The sequence below is a fragment of the Heterodontus francisci genome, chromosome 2, assembly GCF_036365525.1.
Source record: "Heterodontus francisci isolate sHetFra1 chromosome 2, sHetFra1.hap1, whole genome shotgun sequence".
Lineage (NCBI taxonomy): Eukaryota > Metazoa > Chordata > Chondrichthyes > Heterodontiformes > Heterodontidae > Heterodontus > Heterodontus francisci.
The window spans coordinates 7,957,064-7,975,824 of record NC_090372.1 but is presented as its reverse complement, the minus strand read 5'-3'; the positions used below and the strand labels follow the sequence as shown (position 1 = coordinate 7,975,824).

Sequence of the window (18,761 nt, the reverse complement as noted above, 5' to 3'; positions counted from 1 at the left end):
AACGTTTGAGAGCGCAGTTACACTACAGACATAGGGGAGGCGAGCATTGAAGGGAGTTCTCCTGCTTGTCCTTCATAACCTTGACAGCATCCCTGGAACCAGAGTAAAGGCTATTCTAGAATAAAACACCAAACACATTTGGTGAATGTTTATCAGTGGGTTGCATTCAGTAATCTATGGAAGTAATCAAGAAATCCTACCTCCAACAGGTCAGTAATTGCTCAAAGTTTATCACAGACATTTCTTTCCTGGGCTTATCCGCCAAGTTACAGCAGACGAGCAGAAGAATCCTGTGGAGATTAACCTGAGGCTGATGAATGCAGAGTCCGATAATCACTCGAGACTCCTTTTCATACTGCCAACAGACTCCACATGGAAATTAATGACAAAGGGAATTCTCATATATGCGCTCAGCACCAATCCCAATCCTTAGGTAGCTTTTTTTCCTAAATATCATGAACGTGTGGCTGGAAGCAATATGTCCTCCTAATGTTAAAACCCCTGGTCCTCAAATCATCTTCAATGATCTTCCTTAATTATCCTTAAATGCAATGTTAATTTGAACACAGGACACTGAAAATACTCGCAAAATTTCATGTGGCCTCATTAAAACTGCATTTGCACAATTTTTAAAAACAATGTTCATTAGCAGATCATTGTACAACATACTACCCTCTATCTGTGGCACCTCTCCTTGAAGCTTTGCTTTGCTTGCGAAAGGAGCATTTTTCAGCACCAGTGCAAAGAGGGGTGGAATCAGTGATTGCATGGCTGAAAGATGTAGGTGCAGCTTATGTTCATCAAGTCCATGCTCTCCATCCTAGATGGGATTACGCAGAAACAAAATAGTTAGGATTTAGAAATTATGCAGAGGTCAGATGAGCTGCAGTAGATGGTCATTTAAAAAAAGCATACTTACAACATAACAACCTACACAAAGTCAAATATAAACAGATTATTAAAAGTAATTCTACTCCAAAGTGCTCATGATTACTTTGAAGATTAAGAACTTTATTACACAATTTAAATTCTTTTGACTAACCCAAAGCAAATATTAAAGTATCTAGTTTTGTACATTTCTTACACGAGTTGGAACACTAATTATTTTACAAGGTTTAAACCCAATAAGGTTAGCAGATGAATTGAATTTCTCTTTCAGTATTTAAGCACATTGGTATTGGTACTTAAAGAGTATATACAGATCAAAAAGTGTGAGGCTCTGCATTACTGATGGAAAACTGCTCTGGTCAGAGCATACAAAATCAATAGGCAGGAAAAGACCATCAAGTTCATCTCACACCATGATGGCCAAACTATCAAAGCTGAACATTTCATCCCTCCTCTCCACCCACCCCTGCAGCTATCCATATTCCTGCAGTTTTTATTTTATTTTTGCAAACTAGTACTCCTGATACTTGCATCTAAAAAATTTGTTACCGATATTAATGTAATTGTACTTTATATTTAAATGTAGTTTGTCCTACATGTTTCAAAATCATGAGGGGTTTGGATGGAGTAGATAAGGAGAAACTGCTTCCATTGGCAGAAGGATCCAGAACCAGCAGACACCAATTCAAGGTGATTGGCAAAAGCAACAGCGACACGAGGAAAAACTTTTTTAAAAATGCGAATGGTTAGGATCTGGAATGCACAGCCCGAGTGTGGGAGGTAGATTCAATTGAGGCCTTCAAAAAAGAACTGGATAATTATCTGAAGAGAAAATTTTTCAGGGCTGCAGGGAAAAGGCAGGGCAGTGGGACTAGCTGAGTTGCTCTTGCAGAGAGCCGGCACAGACAGGACAGGCCAAATGGCCTCCTTCTGTGTGGTAACCATTCTATGATACTATGAGCCTTAACTTGGCCAATCATATACTTCCAAGGGGTTGGTGATGGGGTTGTCACCATCTGTTTAAGTTACCCCATTCAGAGTTGTCTGCTTTGACATGTTGAGCCAGACTCTGCACAGATTCTGGTGTACGTTGCCCTGTTCTAAAACATGGAAGAAATAAAAAATAGTGCCTTCAAGGCCAAGTCTCCAAAGATGTGCAACAATCATTGTACATGTTCATACATGAATATTTGGGAAAAGGTAAAGGAGAAATTAGAACTTTATAATCCTTACTACATTTCATTCAACCATGACTCAACTGTATCAGGAAATTCTAATAACTTTGTAATCCACAATCTCTCATGCACAAATTAATGCCAACTCCCATTTAGTACTCTCAATTCTTTTAAAGAACGCAGTATCCTAAAGTAACTGTCCTGCCTTGTTGAAAGTTGGAATCTCATCAGCTGATTTCTTCTGATATTTCCCTTGTTCACTGAATCTGATACTGACATCTTAATGCTCCATGAGGTGGGAAGGGTGCATGTGGCCCATGGGCTACAGATTGGATGTCCTAATATACAAAGCGTCCAAGTCAAATCCAAAGACTCAGCAACCTTTCAATTCAACAGGTCTTATCCATTATGCTCCAATGCCTAACATAGTCATTACCACAGCAAAAAGATATCCTGGTCTTCAAAACAGAGCACAAATAGCTTAATTCAAGTTGGGTCCAAACTTGTGAAGACCTAGTACAGTTAAATTCACCACTACAACACAGTTCATGATACTGAATTGGTGTAAGGTTCAGAGCAAGAGTATTTTGTGTGGAGAGAGTTCAGAGTGGGAGGTTCTGAACTCTCAATGATGGCACACAAAGATGTGTCACTGCTTTGGCAATGAAGAACTATTACCTTCTGGTTTGTTCTTCAAAGCAGAAGGCTCTGGATCTTGCAGAAATGCAATTTTTACTTGCCAATGCAGGGATAAAGCACATAACCAAAAAAAGACTACACAACCCATCTCAGTGGTCGCTCAAAAGATCAATCCCATTTTTCTTAAATTTGTTCCACAATGCTTCCCCGAGTAACTCAATCTACTTGGTCACCAACCATTACATGAGGTTCCATAATCAGTAAAGGCATGCAGGGCTAAAAAAATAATCTACTTTGCAAAATAATTATACTGTGATATACACTTAGCCAATGAGGTGGTGTACAATCCAAATCCACCTGAAACTCAGTTTCATTACATTTAGAATTATTACAAAAACAAAACGCATTAAGTGTTAGAACTGAATAGTTTAATTTGCCAGAAGTAGCTGCCAAGTAAAGAAACATTTTAAAGCAGACGAGTCATAGCCACATGAAGCATAGTGTTTTGGGTTCTGAGGTACGCTGAGTTTTCTCACCCCAACTTCCTCATTTTTATTTTCATCACTTTCCACGGGCACCCATGGCCTGTACTAATTAAGTGAGACCAACAACTTGACATTTTTAAAAGTGCCTTTAATGTAGTAAACTTTTCAAGGCTCTTCACAAGTGTTATCAAACAAACCTTGAAACTAAGCCCCACCTTAGGAGATATCAGGACACATGGCCAAAAGCTTGATCAAAGAGGTATGATTTTAAGACAGGGGTAAAGAGAAAGAGATTTAGAAAAGGAATTCCAGAGTTTAGGGCCTACATAGCCGAAGGCACGGCCACCAATGGTGGAGCCATTAAAATTGGGGACACGCAAGAGGCCAGAATTGGAGCGCAGAGTTCTCAAGGGGCTTATGGGGCTAGAGGAGATTACAGAGATGGGAAGGGGTAAGGACACTGAGGAGTTGGAAGTCAAGGATGAGAAATTTAAAATTGAGGTGTTGCCGGACTGGGAGCCAAAGTAGATAAGCACAGTGGCGCAGTGGTTAGCACTGCAGCCTCACAGCTCCAGGGCCCCGGGTTCGATTCTGGGTACTGCCTGTGTGGAGTTTGCATGTTCTCCCTGTGTCTGCGTGGGTTTCCTCCGGGTGCTCCGGTTTCCTCCCACATGCCAAAGACTTGCAGGTTGATAGGTTAATTGGCCATCATAAATTGCCCCTAGTATAGGTAGGTGGTAGGGAAATATATAGGGACAGGTGGGGATGTGATAGGAATACGGCATTGGTGTAGGATTGGTGTGGATGGGTGGTTGGTGGTCGGCGCAGACTCGGTGGGCCGAAGGGCCTGTTAAAGTGCTGTATCTCTAAACTAAACTAAGCACAGGGGTGATAGGTTAGCAGGACTTTGTGCAAATTAAAAAAAAACACAACGCATTCTTTATACCTACCCTGAGTATTTTTTCAATGTTGCTTAGCAGAGTTGGAATGAGATGAGACTGGAGTGTACCCAATTCTGTGGTCCAAGCTGCAAAAGCTGGCAAGAAAACTTGATGTGTAGCATTAATTACCCTCTCTGAGGGATCATTTAAGGCAGACATTTGTAGTTCAAAACCCTGTGGTGGGGGAGAAAGCCTATTTATACAGAGGAACAAAAAAAGTGGGAACTTCCATAAAGATATTTGATCTGAACAGGAAAAAAAAACTATAACCACAGCTTCTTGGCACAATACCATACCTGCAAATATTTATCAGGATCATCAATGTATGCCATAATAATGCCAAGGCTTTTAATAACAGCCTCTCGCACAAGATCTGCCTTATCTTCCATCAACATCTGCTGCAGCATTGAAAGCACCAGTGAACTGCGAATTTCTTTCTGGAAATGAGAACCACCAATTTAGCTCTGGAAATCACTGGATTTATTGGCTTATTTTTAAACAGAAAGGTTCAAATGTTTCTTACAGGCAAGTAGGGTGCAAGTGCTCCACAGGCTTCAGCCACCAGCAATCTTCGTTCTGGATATTTGTGATTGATCTGGAGAAGGGGAAATAATACCATAACACGAATTAAATGCTTTGCACTTTCCTTTTCCCTATGGTGACATAATTTACTTCAAGTCAAATCCATTAACAATAGGTATGAAGAAAATAGGAAAATGAAGACAATTTCATTTAAAAACATTGAGTTTTTAACAATGCATTTATAAGTCATTCCCATGCAGAGGAAGGAGTAACCGAATATAGAATTTATCTGTGCTTTTCTGCTAACCCATTGGCACAGAATGAAATACCTGGATTCAATTCTTGCCTTCTTCTGAGATTGGGACCCAAGCTTTGTCTAGAGAAGAGCAGTCAATCCTGGTTGGGTCAATGGGCAAAGGATATGACAAACAAACAAAGAAAGCCCATCACCAGCAACATGGCGCCCATATTCCTAGGATCAAAATCTAGGAACTCCCTCCCTAACAGCACTGTGGGTATACCTACACCAGATGGGCTGCAGTGATTCAAGGTGGCAGCTCACCACCAACTTCTCATGGGAAATTAGGGATGGGCAACAAATGCTGGCTTTGCCAGCAACGCCCACATCCCATGAACGAATAAAAAAAAAACAAAGGGCAACAGTCATCACATAAGAGGAGTTTTTAGCATCGGCGTGTAAACTGAAAACTTAAAGTAAGCAAGGCTGGTTCAGGGATTCCTAGAGCTGCTGGCAATCTTAAGGGCTCATTACATACAGATATGCAACACATCCTTGTTGACTCTCACAAGCACATTACATTACTGAAAAGTTCTCAACATAAGTTCTTGACAAAGCCACCAGTTTGACTGGCACCCCATCCACCATCTTTAACATTTACTCCCTCCACCATTGGACACTGTGGCTGCAGTGTGCACCATCTACAAGATATAATACAGCAACATTGATAAGCAAGGGGGTGAAAGGTTATTGGGAGTAGACAGGAATGTGGAGTTGAGGTTACAATCAGATCAGCCATGATCTTGTTGAATGGCAAAGCAGGTGCGAGGGGCCAAATGGCCTACTCCTGTTCCGAATTCGTATGTAACCTGCCAAGGCTTCAACAGCACCTTCCAAACTCACAAACTCTAAAAGAACAAGGGCAGCAGGTGCATGGGAACACCACCTGCAAGTTTCCCTCCAAAATCACACACCATCCTGACTTGGAAATATATCACCGTTCCTTCATGGTCACTGGATCAAAATCCTGGAACTCCCTCCCTAACAGCACTGTGGGAGTATCGTCATCACATGGACTGTAGCAGTTCAAGAAGGTGGCTCACCATCACCTTTTCATGCACATCAAAAGATGGACAGTAAATGTTGCCCTTGTCAGCGATGTCCACATTCCGTGAATTAATTAAAAACATGTATTAACCAATGCACAGAATGTGCGAAATTGGTTGTATTTCCTTGCTTGACCCATTTGGCCAAATGAATCAGCACGGTTTTGTGCTTTTACTTCTAGACCAACATCACAATCATTAGGTTTTACTACTTGCTCAAAAGGAGAAAACTAGAAGCAAGCAGGGGACTCAAAGTGTTGCCAGACAGAGGCCAAGGCCATTTCTAAGCATTTGCTAATATCATTCTTATTAATAGGTTGAAGTGGCTCATGATTTTCCATATTAATTTTTTTTTGGGAGGTGGGAGGGATGAGGTGGGGGTAGCACCTACCCCTCTGCTTCGCACCTCTTCCAGTCAGATAAATTATTTCAGAATCCCGAGTGTGAAGCAATATGCTGTATTCTCTGCTGCCACATCCTGTTCTGCAGCACTGGGAGGTTCAATTAGATCATAACTTTTAGAATTACTATCTTAAAATGCAGTAGGGTTTTGTGAAAAAGGCAACTGCAGGTCGAGAATATACAATAAAAATGAAGCCTCACCGCAACCAAGTCTTTCTGCAGTACCATCCTACTGTGGCTAGAGTTTGGATAATGTTTTGAACAAATGAAAGGCACTCAAGATGTCAAGAGCACTGAAATGATTAGTAAACTTAACTATGGCTTAAGTTTATTCAGAAATAATTGCTCTCAAGCTTCTTTTGGGCCTCCTTATCTCGAGAGACAATGGATACGCGCCTGGAGGTGGTCAGTGGTTTGTGAAGCAGCGCCTGGAGTGGCTATAAAGGCCAATTCTGGAGTGACAGGCTCTTCCACAGGTGCTGCAGAGAAATTTGTTTGTTGGGGCTGTTGCACAGTTGGCTCTCCCCTTGCGCCTCTGTCTTTTTTCCTGCCAACTACTAAGTCTCTTCGACTCGCCACAATTTAGCCCTGTCTTTATGGCTGCCCGCCAGCTCTGGCGAATGCTGGCAACTGACTCCCACGACTTGTGATCAATGTCACACGATTTCATGTCGCGTTTGCAGACGTCTTTATAACGGAGACATGGACGGCCGGTGGGTCTGATACCAGTGGCGAGCTCGCTGTACAATGTGTCTTTGGGGATCCTGCCATCTTCCATGCGGCTCACATGGCCAAGCCATCTCAAGCGCCGCTGACTCAGTAGTGTGTATAAGCTGGGGATGTTGGCCGCTTCAAGGACTTCTGTGTTGGAGATATAGTCCTGCCACCTGATGCCAAGTATTCTCCGAAGGCAGCGAAGATGGAATGAATTGAGACGTCGCTCTTGGCTGGCATACGTTGTCCAGGCCTCGCTGCCGTAGAGCAAGGTACTGAGGACACAGGCCTGATACACTCGGACTTTTGTGTTCCGTGTCAGTGCGCCATTTTCCCACACTCTCTTGGCCAGTCTGAACATAGCAGTGGAAGCCTTACCCATGCGCTTGTTGATTTCTGCATCTAGAGACAGGTTACTGGTGATAGTTGAGCCTAGGTAGGTGAACTCTTGAACCACTTCCAGAGCGTGGTCGCCAATATTGATGGATGGAGCATTTCTGACATCCTGCCCCATGATGTTCGTTTTCTTGAGGCTGATGGTTAGGCCAAATTCATTGCAGGCAGACGCAAACCTGTCGATGAGACTCTGCAGGCATTCTTCAGTGTGAGATGTTAAAGCAGCATCGTCAGCAAAGAGGAGTTCTCTGATGAGGACTTTCCGTACTTTGGACTTCGCTCTTAGACGGGCAAGGTTGAACAACCTGCCCCCTGATCTTGTGTGGAGGAAAATTCCTTCTTCAGAGGATTTGAACGCATGTGAAAGCAGCAGGGAGAAGAAAATCCCAAAAAGTGTGGGTGCGAGAACACAGCCCTGTTTCACACCACTCAGGATAGGAAAGGGCTCTGATGAGGAGCCACCATGTTGAATTGTGCCTTTCATATTGTCATGGAATGAGGTGATGATACTTAGTAGCTTTGGTGGACATCCGATCTTTTCTAGTAGTCTGAAGAGACCACGTCTGCTGACGAGGTCAAAGGCTTTGGTGAGATCAATGAAAGCAATGTAGAGGGGCATCTGTTGTTCACGGCATTTCTCCTGTATCTGACGAAGGGAGAACAGCATGTCAATAGTCGATCTCTCTGCACGAAAGCCACACTGTGCCTCAGGGTAGACGCGCTCGGCCAGCTTCTGGAGCCTGTTCAGAGCGACTCCATTAATCCATTAATACAACTGAGATAACAGCAGTAACATACAGGTTCCACTCCACTGGCCTGTTTAGCAAATGAATGCTGTTACAGGAACAATTTGTTCCTGCTCCATCCTATTGTAGTGAATAGTTAAAACCATCCAATTATAAACTGACACTGAATGAAAGTTTTTAAGTGGATCATTGATGGTTCACTCAGGAGGAATCCAGCTGCAACATCTCTATCACCAGGATAGCTTTACAATGCTTAAGGGAACTTCCGAGAGAGTTTGTGCTGAATCTTAATTAGGCCTTTTGATAACAAAAGACAATGTATCTTGCGCATTGGTGGCAGGGAAGAACCCATAACATCTGATACAAATTTTGAAACAGTGAACTGAAGGGCAAGATAGAGCCCATCAAACTGGACCAATACGAACGCAGGTCCACAGTAACCTTAGGCACTGTTGCCAAGTCCATAGGATACAAATATAAGAAAACTTTAAAAAAATTAAATCAGAACTTCAACAGTGGTGTAGGAAAGTTAAAGAGAACCAAAACAATCCAAAATTCTAATGCAAAAGATTAAAGAAAGGGCTGCTGTCAATGGCAGAAAATGAATCCATGCTGTGACCAAGAACGAGATCACATATCAGGAGGGGTGATGGTCAACTGACTGAATACAGTGCAAATTTCTTCAAAGAACAGTGTTGATGGGTGATTTTCCATAGAGGGTGTCAAAATGTTTTTAAAGAAAAAATGGATTATTTGGGAGTACTATTCTCCATAAATTTTTATGCAATACTAACCACAACACTTTGATGTTTCTCCGGCATTCTTTCTTCTTTCTTTCTTTTGGGCCTCCTTATCTCGAGAGACAATGGATACGCGCCTGGAGGTGGTCAGTGATTATGGAGTGACCTCTCCATGGCGCATGCCTGGGCAAATTTATGGAGGTTGAGAGTTGCCCAGTCGTCAAAACCCCCCTCTCGGCCTTTCTGGTGGGGTCCAAAGGAGTGCAGGACACGACGTTTGGCACCAGTATGGCTGCAGGAACTGCCGGAAACATGCCAAAGGTGACACATGTGTTACAATTCAGATTTTCTCCCAACACTTGAAAGTGTGCCCTGCCAAAATGCAAGTCCTGATTTTAACTTGGAGCAGGAAGCAGCTGGGCTGGGTCTGAGGTGGGCCCCAAATCCTCCTGACCTCAGCAGCAGGATGTTCAGTAGATTTCAAATCCCATGTCCCATGGGATGCACAGTGGCGCAGTGGCTAGCACCACAGCCTCACAACGCCAGCAACCCCTCCGGCATTCACATTGAGCAATTGAATGTTGGCAATTCAATATGGTGACTCAGGTAGTTTTGCAACAACCACCTTTTGTGCAGCAAACACCTTATGTTCCAGATTTTATATCCACACATGATCGGAACCATTTCACAATTAGATTCCTTAATAAAATTACAGGCTTCATTAAGTCTCTTCTATTAGATTAAAGGAGTTGAAAAAGCAGTAAACAAAACGGTACTTACTGAACCTGGTAACTAATTCTTAAGTTACTTTTTAAATCTAAAATTAGATCTTACATTTACCTGTTCCCAGCACTGGGGTAAAAGTTCAGCCTCAACACGAGTTGGTCCAACATGCCGAGCAAATGCTACACAACCTGTTAGAATCATCTGTCTAGGATGAAAAGGAAGATAAATAAATACTAAGCTAGATTATTGCGTAGAGTCTTTGCTCTTGTGTTTAGCTTAGTTTAGTTTAGAGATACAGCACTGAAACAGGCCCTTCGGCCCACCGAGTCTGTGCCGACCATCAACCACCCATTTATACTAATGCTACACTAATCCCATATTCCTACCACATCCCCACCTGTCCCTATATATTTCCCTACCACCTACCTATACTAGGGGCAATTTATAATGGCCAATTAACCTATCAACCTGCAAGTCTTTGGCATGTGGGAGGAAACCGGAGCACCCGGAGGAAACCCACGCAGACACAGGGAGAACTTGCAAACTCCGCACAGGCAGTACCCAGAATCGAACCCGGGTCCCTGGAGCTGTGAGGCTGCGGTGCTAACCACTGCGCCGCCCCTAGGAGATTTTCCTCCCATTTGATTGAGCAAATTTTGGTTCTTTACCATTTTGTTCGCCAGCTCACATACTGCTTTCTACCCAAAGATGTTGGGTCAAATGCAAAACATACTTTAAATATTAAAAAAAAAGTAGTTGCCTGACAAACTGAAAACAAAAACAAAAGACTGGCCTATCCGGAGGTTTGTCATCGACCTTAGTTTCCAGTATTAGTGAGCCTCTTCCAGGTAAACATGATTAATGGAATATTTTCTTGACAGTGTCTCCACCACAAACTATTCTTCATTCTTGGGGTCTTAAATTGGATTATTCCAATTGAACTCTATTTGCAACTTATTTTTCATATGGTGTGCAATATTTATTTAGCCAGTACCCAATTGTGGGATCATGTTTGCTAGCCTATCCCTTTCAATTAAGAAAGGCCTAACTTTCTTGAAGCTTAAGATGCCTTTTAGGATCTTTAAAAAAAAAGGGAGAAGTAGTATTGTAAATGTGTTAGAGGAAAGGTAGTATTAGAGTTGGAGACAAGGTATGTAACATTTAATAAAACACAACTGCATTTTTCAATGAAGACAGCAGTAAAATTAAAGTCCATCTATTGATCTGGTCAGCAATACTGCTCAACAGTTACTAACAGGGACTAAGAGCATATGCATGTCAAAGAAACTTAGTGCCTGAAGCTAAGGAGTGGGCTTCTGAAATACATATCAACAGTTCTTACCTTTGTTCATCATCTGGACGTTTAATTAGGTTGAAAAGAATGTGCAGAAGCTGATCCCTCTCCTTGGGTTCCGGATGGAGACAAGCAGTACACAAAATTAGGGGAATTAACTCCTAAATCAAGGAAGAAATAAATCAGTTAAATACTGCATTTGTGCAGAGCTTGGTATAAATTTTATTTACAAAAAAAATCTTTGAAGTTTATTCACTCAACAGATTATCCAGACCCACTGTTTTGATTTTCATAATCAGCAGGAAACCTGCAGTTCTCATTTTCAAGCATCCATTGCTGACTTTCCTTAGTCCAAATGCAGATTTTATTCTTCTGATCTTTTTAACTGTGCCAATTAAGTAATCACCAACAATGTTACTGGACACTGGGTGGCTGATCTTTCTGCTCACTTCCTAGAATTACTGTAAATTCCATGATGCTGCAGTTTCTAGCTTCTCCTTTTAGTTCACTTTTTTCCTACATATCTGACTGGCACCGAAAGACACTATAGAAATGTAGGTTTGTTGTTTTTCTCTCACATGACACTTACCAAAGTTACCGAACCTAATGTTAACCCTGAAGTAACTCAACACCTGGCTAGTTTTACTCAGTTCCTACGTTATATACCTCTGAATTTCTGCTGAATATTTCGGTGAATCATCCATATTTCTTTCACCCACACGTTCAAGGTGGTTGCGGTGGGGAAGAGACGGTCGCCCACCTCCTTCTGGAATGTGTCTTTGCAAAGCAGGTGTAGAAAGAGATGCAGTGGTTTTTGTCGAGGTTCATCCCAAGCAGCTCTGTAACACAGGAGTCTGTGCTCTACAGGCTGTTCCCAGGGACGCACACTGAGGTAAACATCAACTGCTGCTGAAGGACCATCAATTCAGTGAAAGACGCTCTTTGGTCTGCCCGAAACCTGCTGGTCTTCCAGCACAAAGAGTTGTCCACGACAGAGTGTTGCAGACTGGCACATTCCAATGTCCAGGACTACGTGCTGAGGGAGGCACTAAAGCTTGGGGCAGCCGCTGCAAAGGCTCAATGGGGAAAGACCACAGTGTAAGGTCCTCCCACCAAAGTGAACTGAGGGGCTGGATCCATGGGAAACCCCTCGGGCTGTATACACCAAATATGGTTTTGCTGTAAAATGTACATGGCAGGTAAAATGGAATGGAAGGGTTGTGCGGCAACTCACTCCTGTATTGAAGAAAACTGAATTCCTTTGCACTTTGTGGAATGTCAATTTGGTGCTGTTTTGTAATGTATTTTTTTTTTTTTAAAAACAGATTTTTATGAATAAAGTATATTTTGGAAAAAAAATATTTCTTTCCATACTAACACTGCTTCAAAAGCTCAGTTTCCTCTTTTGTGTTAAATGCTACTTTCCAATCAACAAACCAATATTCCAAAAGGCCCAATTACATCCAGGTCAAAGATGGCCTTCCGCCCAAAGGCCAATTGAAGCCCTTAAGTGGGTGGGGAGGGCCTCTGCCACGCGGAGAGGTTGCCCAGTAAAAACAAGGCAGCCACCCTGCGGGCTTGGGGGCCTCCTCTGTGGGCAATCTGTGGCCACGGAGGGCCCCAAGTGACAAAGGCCACCCTTGTTAACAGTAAACCCCCCCCACTTCCGCTCTCAATGTTCACCCTTCCCCAATGACCCCGAGCCAGGGCCTGCCAGACTGGCCCGGGCAACCCCACCTCCCTTACCTTTAGTCCAGGGTTCCAAAGCTGGGCCTGGATCCAGGCCTAGTGTAGTAATGGCCACTGCTCCTTGTGCTGCCGATACTACTGAGCTGCTGCCCTCGGATTGGCCAGGAGCTCCGGGAGGCAGAGACCTTGGCTGCCGGGCAATTAATTAGCCAATTGCCATTGAATTGCACTGGGCGGGTGGTTGGGGGTGGAAGAGAGGGGCTCTGAAGGGCCGAGGCAGGGTTCCCCCTCATCTTTTGGTCCAGTGCCAGGACCCCCTGCGGCTCAATTAAATTCAGCCCATTATCTGGGGAAACTCTTGCAGCACCATTCTACAGCCCTGGACAGGATACAGGAACATTTTTGTCTGCTAGATGACCCCTCTCCTCCTCCATTGTAATTTTTCTTGCCTTTCTTTACTTAAATTGGCTTAATTATAGTCAGCGCTCCTTTAAACCTCCCTAATGTCCCTTCTAATCTCCAAGTACCATAAGCAACATGCTCTTTTGTAGTTGGTAAGAGCATAAGAAATAGGAGTAGGCCATTTGGCCCTTTGAGCCTGTTCTGCCAACAAGATCATGGCTGATGATCTACCTCAACTCCACCTTCCTGCACTATCCCCATATCCTTCAATTCCCTCAGCATCCAAAACTCTATCAACCTCTGTCTTGAATATACTCAACGATTGCGTATCCACAGCTCTCTGGTGTGGAGAATTCCAAAGATTCACAACTCAGAAGAAATTGCTCCTCATCAGAGTCCTAAATGGACGACCCTTTATTCCAAGACTGTGACCTCGTGATCTAGATTCCCCAACCAGTGGACACATTATCTCAGCAGCTACCCAGTCAAGCCCCTTAAAAATGTTATATGTTTCAATTAGATAACTGTTCATTCTTCTAAACACCAAGGAATATAGGCCCTGTCGAATCAATCTTGCCTCATAGGACAATCCCCTCATCTCTGGAACTAGTTTAGTGAGCCTTCATTGCACTACCTCTAGGGCAACTATGTCCTTCCTTAGGTAAAGAGACCAAACTGCAAACACTCCTCCAGCTGTGGCCTCACCAATGCTCTGTACAAATGCAAGACTTCAATTTGGTGAGAAAGTTTGAGAGAGTGTTCCAGAGTGTGGGCATGATAGCTGAAAAGTATGATACCAAGTAGAAAGTGAAGGCTGTGGGAAATATGCAAAAGGTATAAAAGAATTGACGAGCGGACACCATCTGCTAGTGGTTAAAATTGCACATTCTTAGCAACAAATTGAGGAGAATACCACAACCAGAGTTCAGCTTTAACAGCTAAACGGTTCAGTGATGGAAAATAAAGTTTAAGAGATACATAAATCACAATGGCTGCGCAAAATAATTAAAGTTTGTATAGGTGTTTAGATGCAGATTAAAAATCAAAATGGTATGCTTAAATCTATGGTCTCAGCTACTGCAAAATATACACGACTTAAAATAAACCCATTTTACAGCATGTGCCCAGTGGAGGTTAAAAAAGGTTACTGCAGAATACTTTTGCACAATACCAAAACAGCCTGCTATATAAAGCAGGTCAAATGTAAGTGTGGAAGTACAATCGTCAACTTTCATTTGGATGGTAGATCGCATCGCGTAAAATTTCACAACCCATCTTTCCCATCTTCAATTCCTCTCTCTAATACCTGGTTTGCCAAGATTGGAAGGAACATAGGAATAGGAATAGTAGGAGGCCATTCAGACCCTCGAACCTGTTCCACCATTCAATTAGGTCATGGCTGATCTGTAAATTAACTCCATCAACTGGCTTTGCTTCCACAACCATTAATACCTTTGGTTAACAAATGCATCAATTTCAGTTCTGAAATTCCGAATTACCCCCCAGCCTCAATGGCTTTTTGGGATTGGTGTTTGGGGGGCGGGGGGGAAATGAGGACAGAGAGGGAAAGCATTCCAGATTTTCATTACACTTTGCTTGAAGTGTTTCCTGACATCACCTTTAAATGGCCTACCTCTAGTTTTAAGGTTCTCGCCCTTGTTCTGGACTTCTCCACCTGAGGAAATTGTTTCTCTCTACCCTAACGAATCTTCCAATCATTTTAAACATTTCAATTAGACTGTCCCTTAATCTTCTACACCCAAGGGAATGCCTTCTCCATGCAACCTGACTCGTAATTTAACTCATTTAGCCCAGGTATCATTCTGGTCAATCTGCACACCAAGGCCAATGTCCCATTCCTCAGGTATGGTGCCCAGAACGGAACGCTCTGCTGTAAATGTGTCATAGAGGCATAGAGTTATACAGCACAGAAACAGGCCCTTTGGCCCATCGTGTCTGTGCCAGCCATCAAGCAACTATTTATTCTAATCCCACTTTCCAGCACTTGGCTTATAGCCTTCTATGCTATGGCGTTTCAAGTGCTCATCTAAATACTTCTTAAATGCTGTGAGGGTTCCTGCCTCTACCACCCCTTCAGGCAATGTGTTTCAGATTGCAACCACCCTCTGGGTGAAATTCTTTTTTCCTCAAATCCCCTCGAAACCTCCTGCCCCTTATCTTAAATCTATGCGTCCTGGTTACTGACCGCTCTGCTAAGGGAAAAAGTTTCTTCCTATCTATCCTAGCAATGCCCCTCATAATTTTGTATACCTCAATCAGATCCCCCGTCAGCCTTCTCTGTTCGGAGGAAAACAACCCTCTGGTCTGACCAGAGCTTTATATAACTATAACATCATTTCCATCCCTTTCTGCTCCAGCACCCAAGATAAAGGCCAACATCCATTAGCATTTCCAATTAGTTTTTGTACATGTCAATATCTGTTCACGGAGCTCAAAACATTCATATCTGGTCAATCAGCCTACGTATCAAAATCTTGGGTGACAGCAATATCCTTTATTACATGGAAGTTGAAACGAATGAGGTAGAATCTCCCATTCCTACTTAAAAGCAACAAATAAGATCTGCAAACGAAAGTTTAGGTTTGGGTCATGAAAAGCTTACTAATTTGTATAAAAAGAAGTTCAATTCACCCTCAACTCAACTGGTTTCTAAAGTGTGCTGCAGCTTCAGTCAGCACAACAGATTATTTGGCAACGATTCAACCAATTCATGAAATTTGATAGGCCCTTCCATTAAAGAAAGCCACCAATCCGCCAACCTGTCAAGGCTACAGGTGTCTATACGCACACAAAAAAGACTGGTTAAACACATCTGCTATGGCCAAATGCAACATAAAAGACACTACTCTTTACCTCTTCTACTACATGATACCTTAACTGTAAGTCAGTTTCTATGCATCATCACAGAGCAGGGTTTTTTTTAAGCTGATAACTGGCATAACAATCAGGCATTTGTTTTTGTTTGGGAGGGGAGTTACAGGGTATGATTACCTGCAAGAATGAGAGCACTTCAGTAAATGTTGCAATTTACTCCTCTTCAACAACTATACTCAAACTGTAGCTTCACAAACACAAAACAACTTTGATTATCTTAAGTTCCACCTAGAAACTCCAATTACAGCACTAACCTTCCATAAAGCTATTGCCATTCATTTAAAAGCACATAAAGTTGAGGATATTTCAGAATTGACCAGCTTTATGTTTGCCACAATGTAAAAAAAGCTAAGACGATTAATTTCACCTACGACTTTTCACGCGACTTTCACTCAAAAGACATGTGGCAATGTGAGATGGATAATGATTGATCCAACACAGAAACAGACCTTTCAGCCCAACAGGCCCATGCCGGTGTTTATGTTCCACACAAATTATGATCAGGGACTACAGAGTCATGGAGAAGCTCCCATCATACCAAACAGATGGGTGGCTCCTTAGACAATTGGAAGAATAAAATCCACACAAATTAACAGATTACAAATATATTTTGAACAAGTTAATCTATACTCATGATTAAAAATGTTGAGTTAAGCTCCCTTTTTGACCATCTCATTGACCTATTGATCATCACCATCTACCACTCTCAGTGGGCCATGCCAACACGATTACTCTTCCAGAAATTTGATTGTTGTGTGAAAATTTTGCAACTCCCTACCCCACCCCAAAATGTGCTGGGGAGATTTGCCACATTTCTCATCTTCGACAGTGGTTGCTCTTAAATCTCACCTCCTAGCTCTGGTCCGGCCTCAAGCTCATGTCTGCAACCACCAGTCTTTTTCTCCATCCTGGGCTTCGCCATGCAGCTGCAACATTTGACTTGAGGCTCCCTCCCAAACCTCACACTCCCACCTTTCCAGCAGCAACCAGCTGACTCAATACCACATCTCCTGGTTTCACTATTCAAACAGGCCTGTCCAGCATGTCCCATTCTGCTCCACTCAAACATTAACCTATCCTTGTCCTTCAGATCTTGACACTGCTGCTGTGCATTTCTGATTGGTACTTTTGAAGGTCACTGAAGCTAAGTTTCCAGGATGCAGCTCAAGCTCTCACATGCTCATTCCACTAATTCTGGTTTCAAAAGACTGAAACCTCCAGGACCATTATTGAAAAACAAAGTGCAATGAGATTATAAAGCAGCAATCTAATGAAGGAGCTCAAACATACTACTACTGTGAATCTCAAGTGGTTTCAAACTCATTAAAACCCGGAGAAAAAGCACATAAAATTAATTGTCTTCTTTTTCTAGCCTCCATTTTCTATTACCTAAATTGTCTATTTATAATCATTTCAAACTAATCCAATGTCCATTCTGCAGTAGGACAAATTTCATGCAAAGACTGAATGAATGAAATCCCAATTTTATAGACACATTTCCAACAAGTCATGTTGAAGCTTCACTTATCTTAATTGGAGAAATAGGTCAAATGTTCTACATCTTTCAGCTAATTTTATCAAAACTGGGAACCATAAGTTACTGGAGGGGATTTGAATATATTTGTGAATTGGGCAGACTTGTAGCAGATAAAATTCAATGTAGAGCAATGTAAGTGCTTCATGTGGAGACAAAAAGAATACAGGAAAGACTATTACTTAAATGGAAAGAAAAGGAAGTGCTTGGAAAATTAAAGATATCTGTGGATCTTGACTGACAGTAAATTGAAGCTACAACACAGAGGGAGTAAAGAAAATTAGACTTCCGGATGTATTAAAAAGGTCAATATTGAGCTGACATAGTGAGGTAATCCAGAAATTTTGTAAATTATCAGTGCAACCTCACGTAGAATACGGTGTAGAGTTCTGGTCGCTGCAGTACGAAAAGGATACTGCAGCTGTTGGAACGATACAGAAGAGATGAACCAAAATGATTGAAGGGATGGAAAGATGGGATTATAATGTAGCAATTATATAAATTGGGCATGTCCTCACTGGCAAAAGGAGAAGGTTGAGATATAATACAATTGCTGTTTTAGGATTCGAAAGGCAATGCACCTATAGGCATTGCTGTGAATACAACACTATGTGACAAATGAAAACAAGAGGGTAGGTCTACCATTAAGTGACAGGCTCAAGCAGAACACTGAATGAATCCTCAAATATACATTTGGTTTTCCAGGGCCATAAAATAGAATGGAGAACAGAGTGTTCAGAATAATATGAATTAGGGACACATTCACAGAAAACAAATGTGGAAGATCCACTATAAATTCCTTTCTTGCAATTAACTGAAACAATCTTCGAAGGTTGGGTGGGCTTAGATGTAGTATGGGCAAAGTGAAGTCAGTGCATGGGAAACAAAAGCAAAAATTAAAACAAAAGCAAAAATGAAATTAAAATCTAACTGCAACTGTGCAAAATGCTGCAGAATGGAGTGTGAGATTCCAAGTTTTCTCTTAAGTGCAGAAGCAGCAATATTTGAAAAGACCTGTTGTAAAAGAGCTCTCTAACAATACCAGTCTCTTGCCAACGTTGAGCATGAATTGTGAATTCCCCTCTCTCCAATTGAGCTGAAATCAAGGACCCCTCACCCCAACCGACTCAGGATAAAATATCAAGCCAACATCCTCATCACCAAACAGCTGCAAATAAACATCTGGCAATTGGTACAGTCAGGTTACTAATAACCATCAATTCTTGGCC

At 42.2% G+C, this 18,761-nt stretch overlaps 1 protein-coding gene across 10 annotated transcripts in view; it reads right to left on the bottom strand.

Annotated features, from left to right (window-relative positions):
• Positions 1 to 18,761, bottom strand: part of relch (RAB11 binding and LisH domain, coiled-coil and HEAT repeat containing) — a 107,342-nt gene that overhangs the window by 33,494 nt on the left and 55,087 nt on the right. For 8 of the 10 annotated variants that reach the window (XR_010977164.1, XR_010977160.1, XM_068053876.1 and 5 more), the window contains exons 11-16: positions 11,061 to 11,173; positions 9,833 to 9,923; positions 4,652 to 4,723; positions 4,425 to 4,565; positions 4,138 to 4,302; positions 673 to 820 (exon numbers count right to left, since the gene is read on the bottom strand). Coding sequence is in view for 8 of the 10 variants with exons in the window: in XM_068053876.1 (XP_067909977.1) it covers positions 673 to 820; positions 4,138 to 4,302; positions 4,425 to 4,565; positions 4,652 to 4,723; positions 9,833 to 9,923; positions 11,061 to 11,173 (730 nt within the window). In the remaining 2 variants the exon portion in view is untranslated. Of the gene's footprint in view, positions 1 to 672; positions 821 to 4,137; positions 4,303 to 4,424; positions 4,566 to 4,651; positions 4,724 to 9,832; positions 9,924 to 11,060; positions 11,174 to 11,273; positions 11,380 to 18,761 lie in introns of those variants that run through there. The other 2 variants (XM_068053893.1, XM_068053904.1) reach the window with 2 other exon arrangements.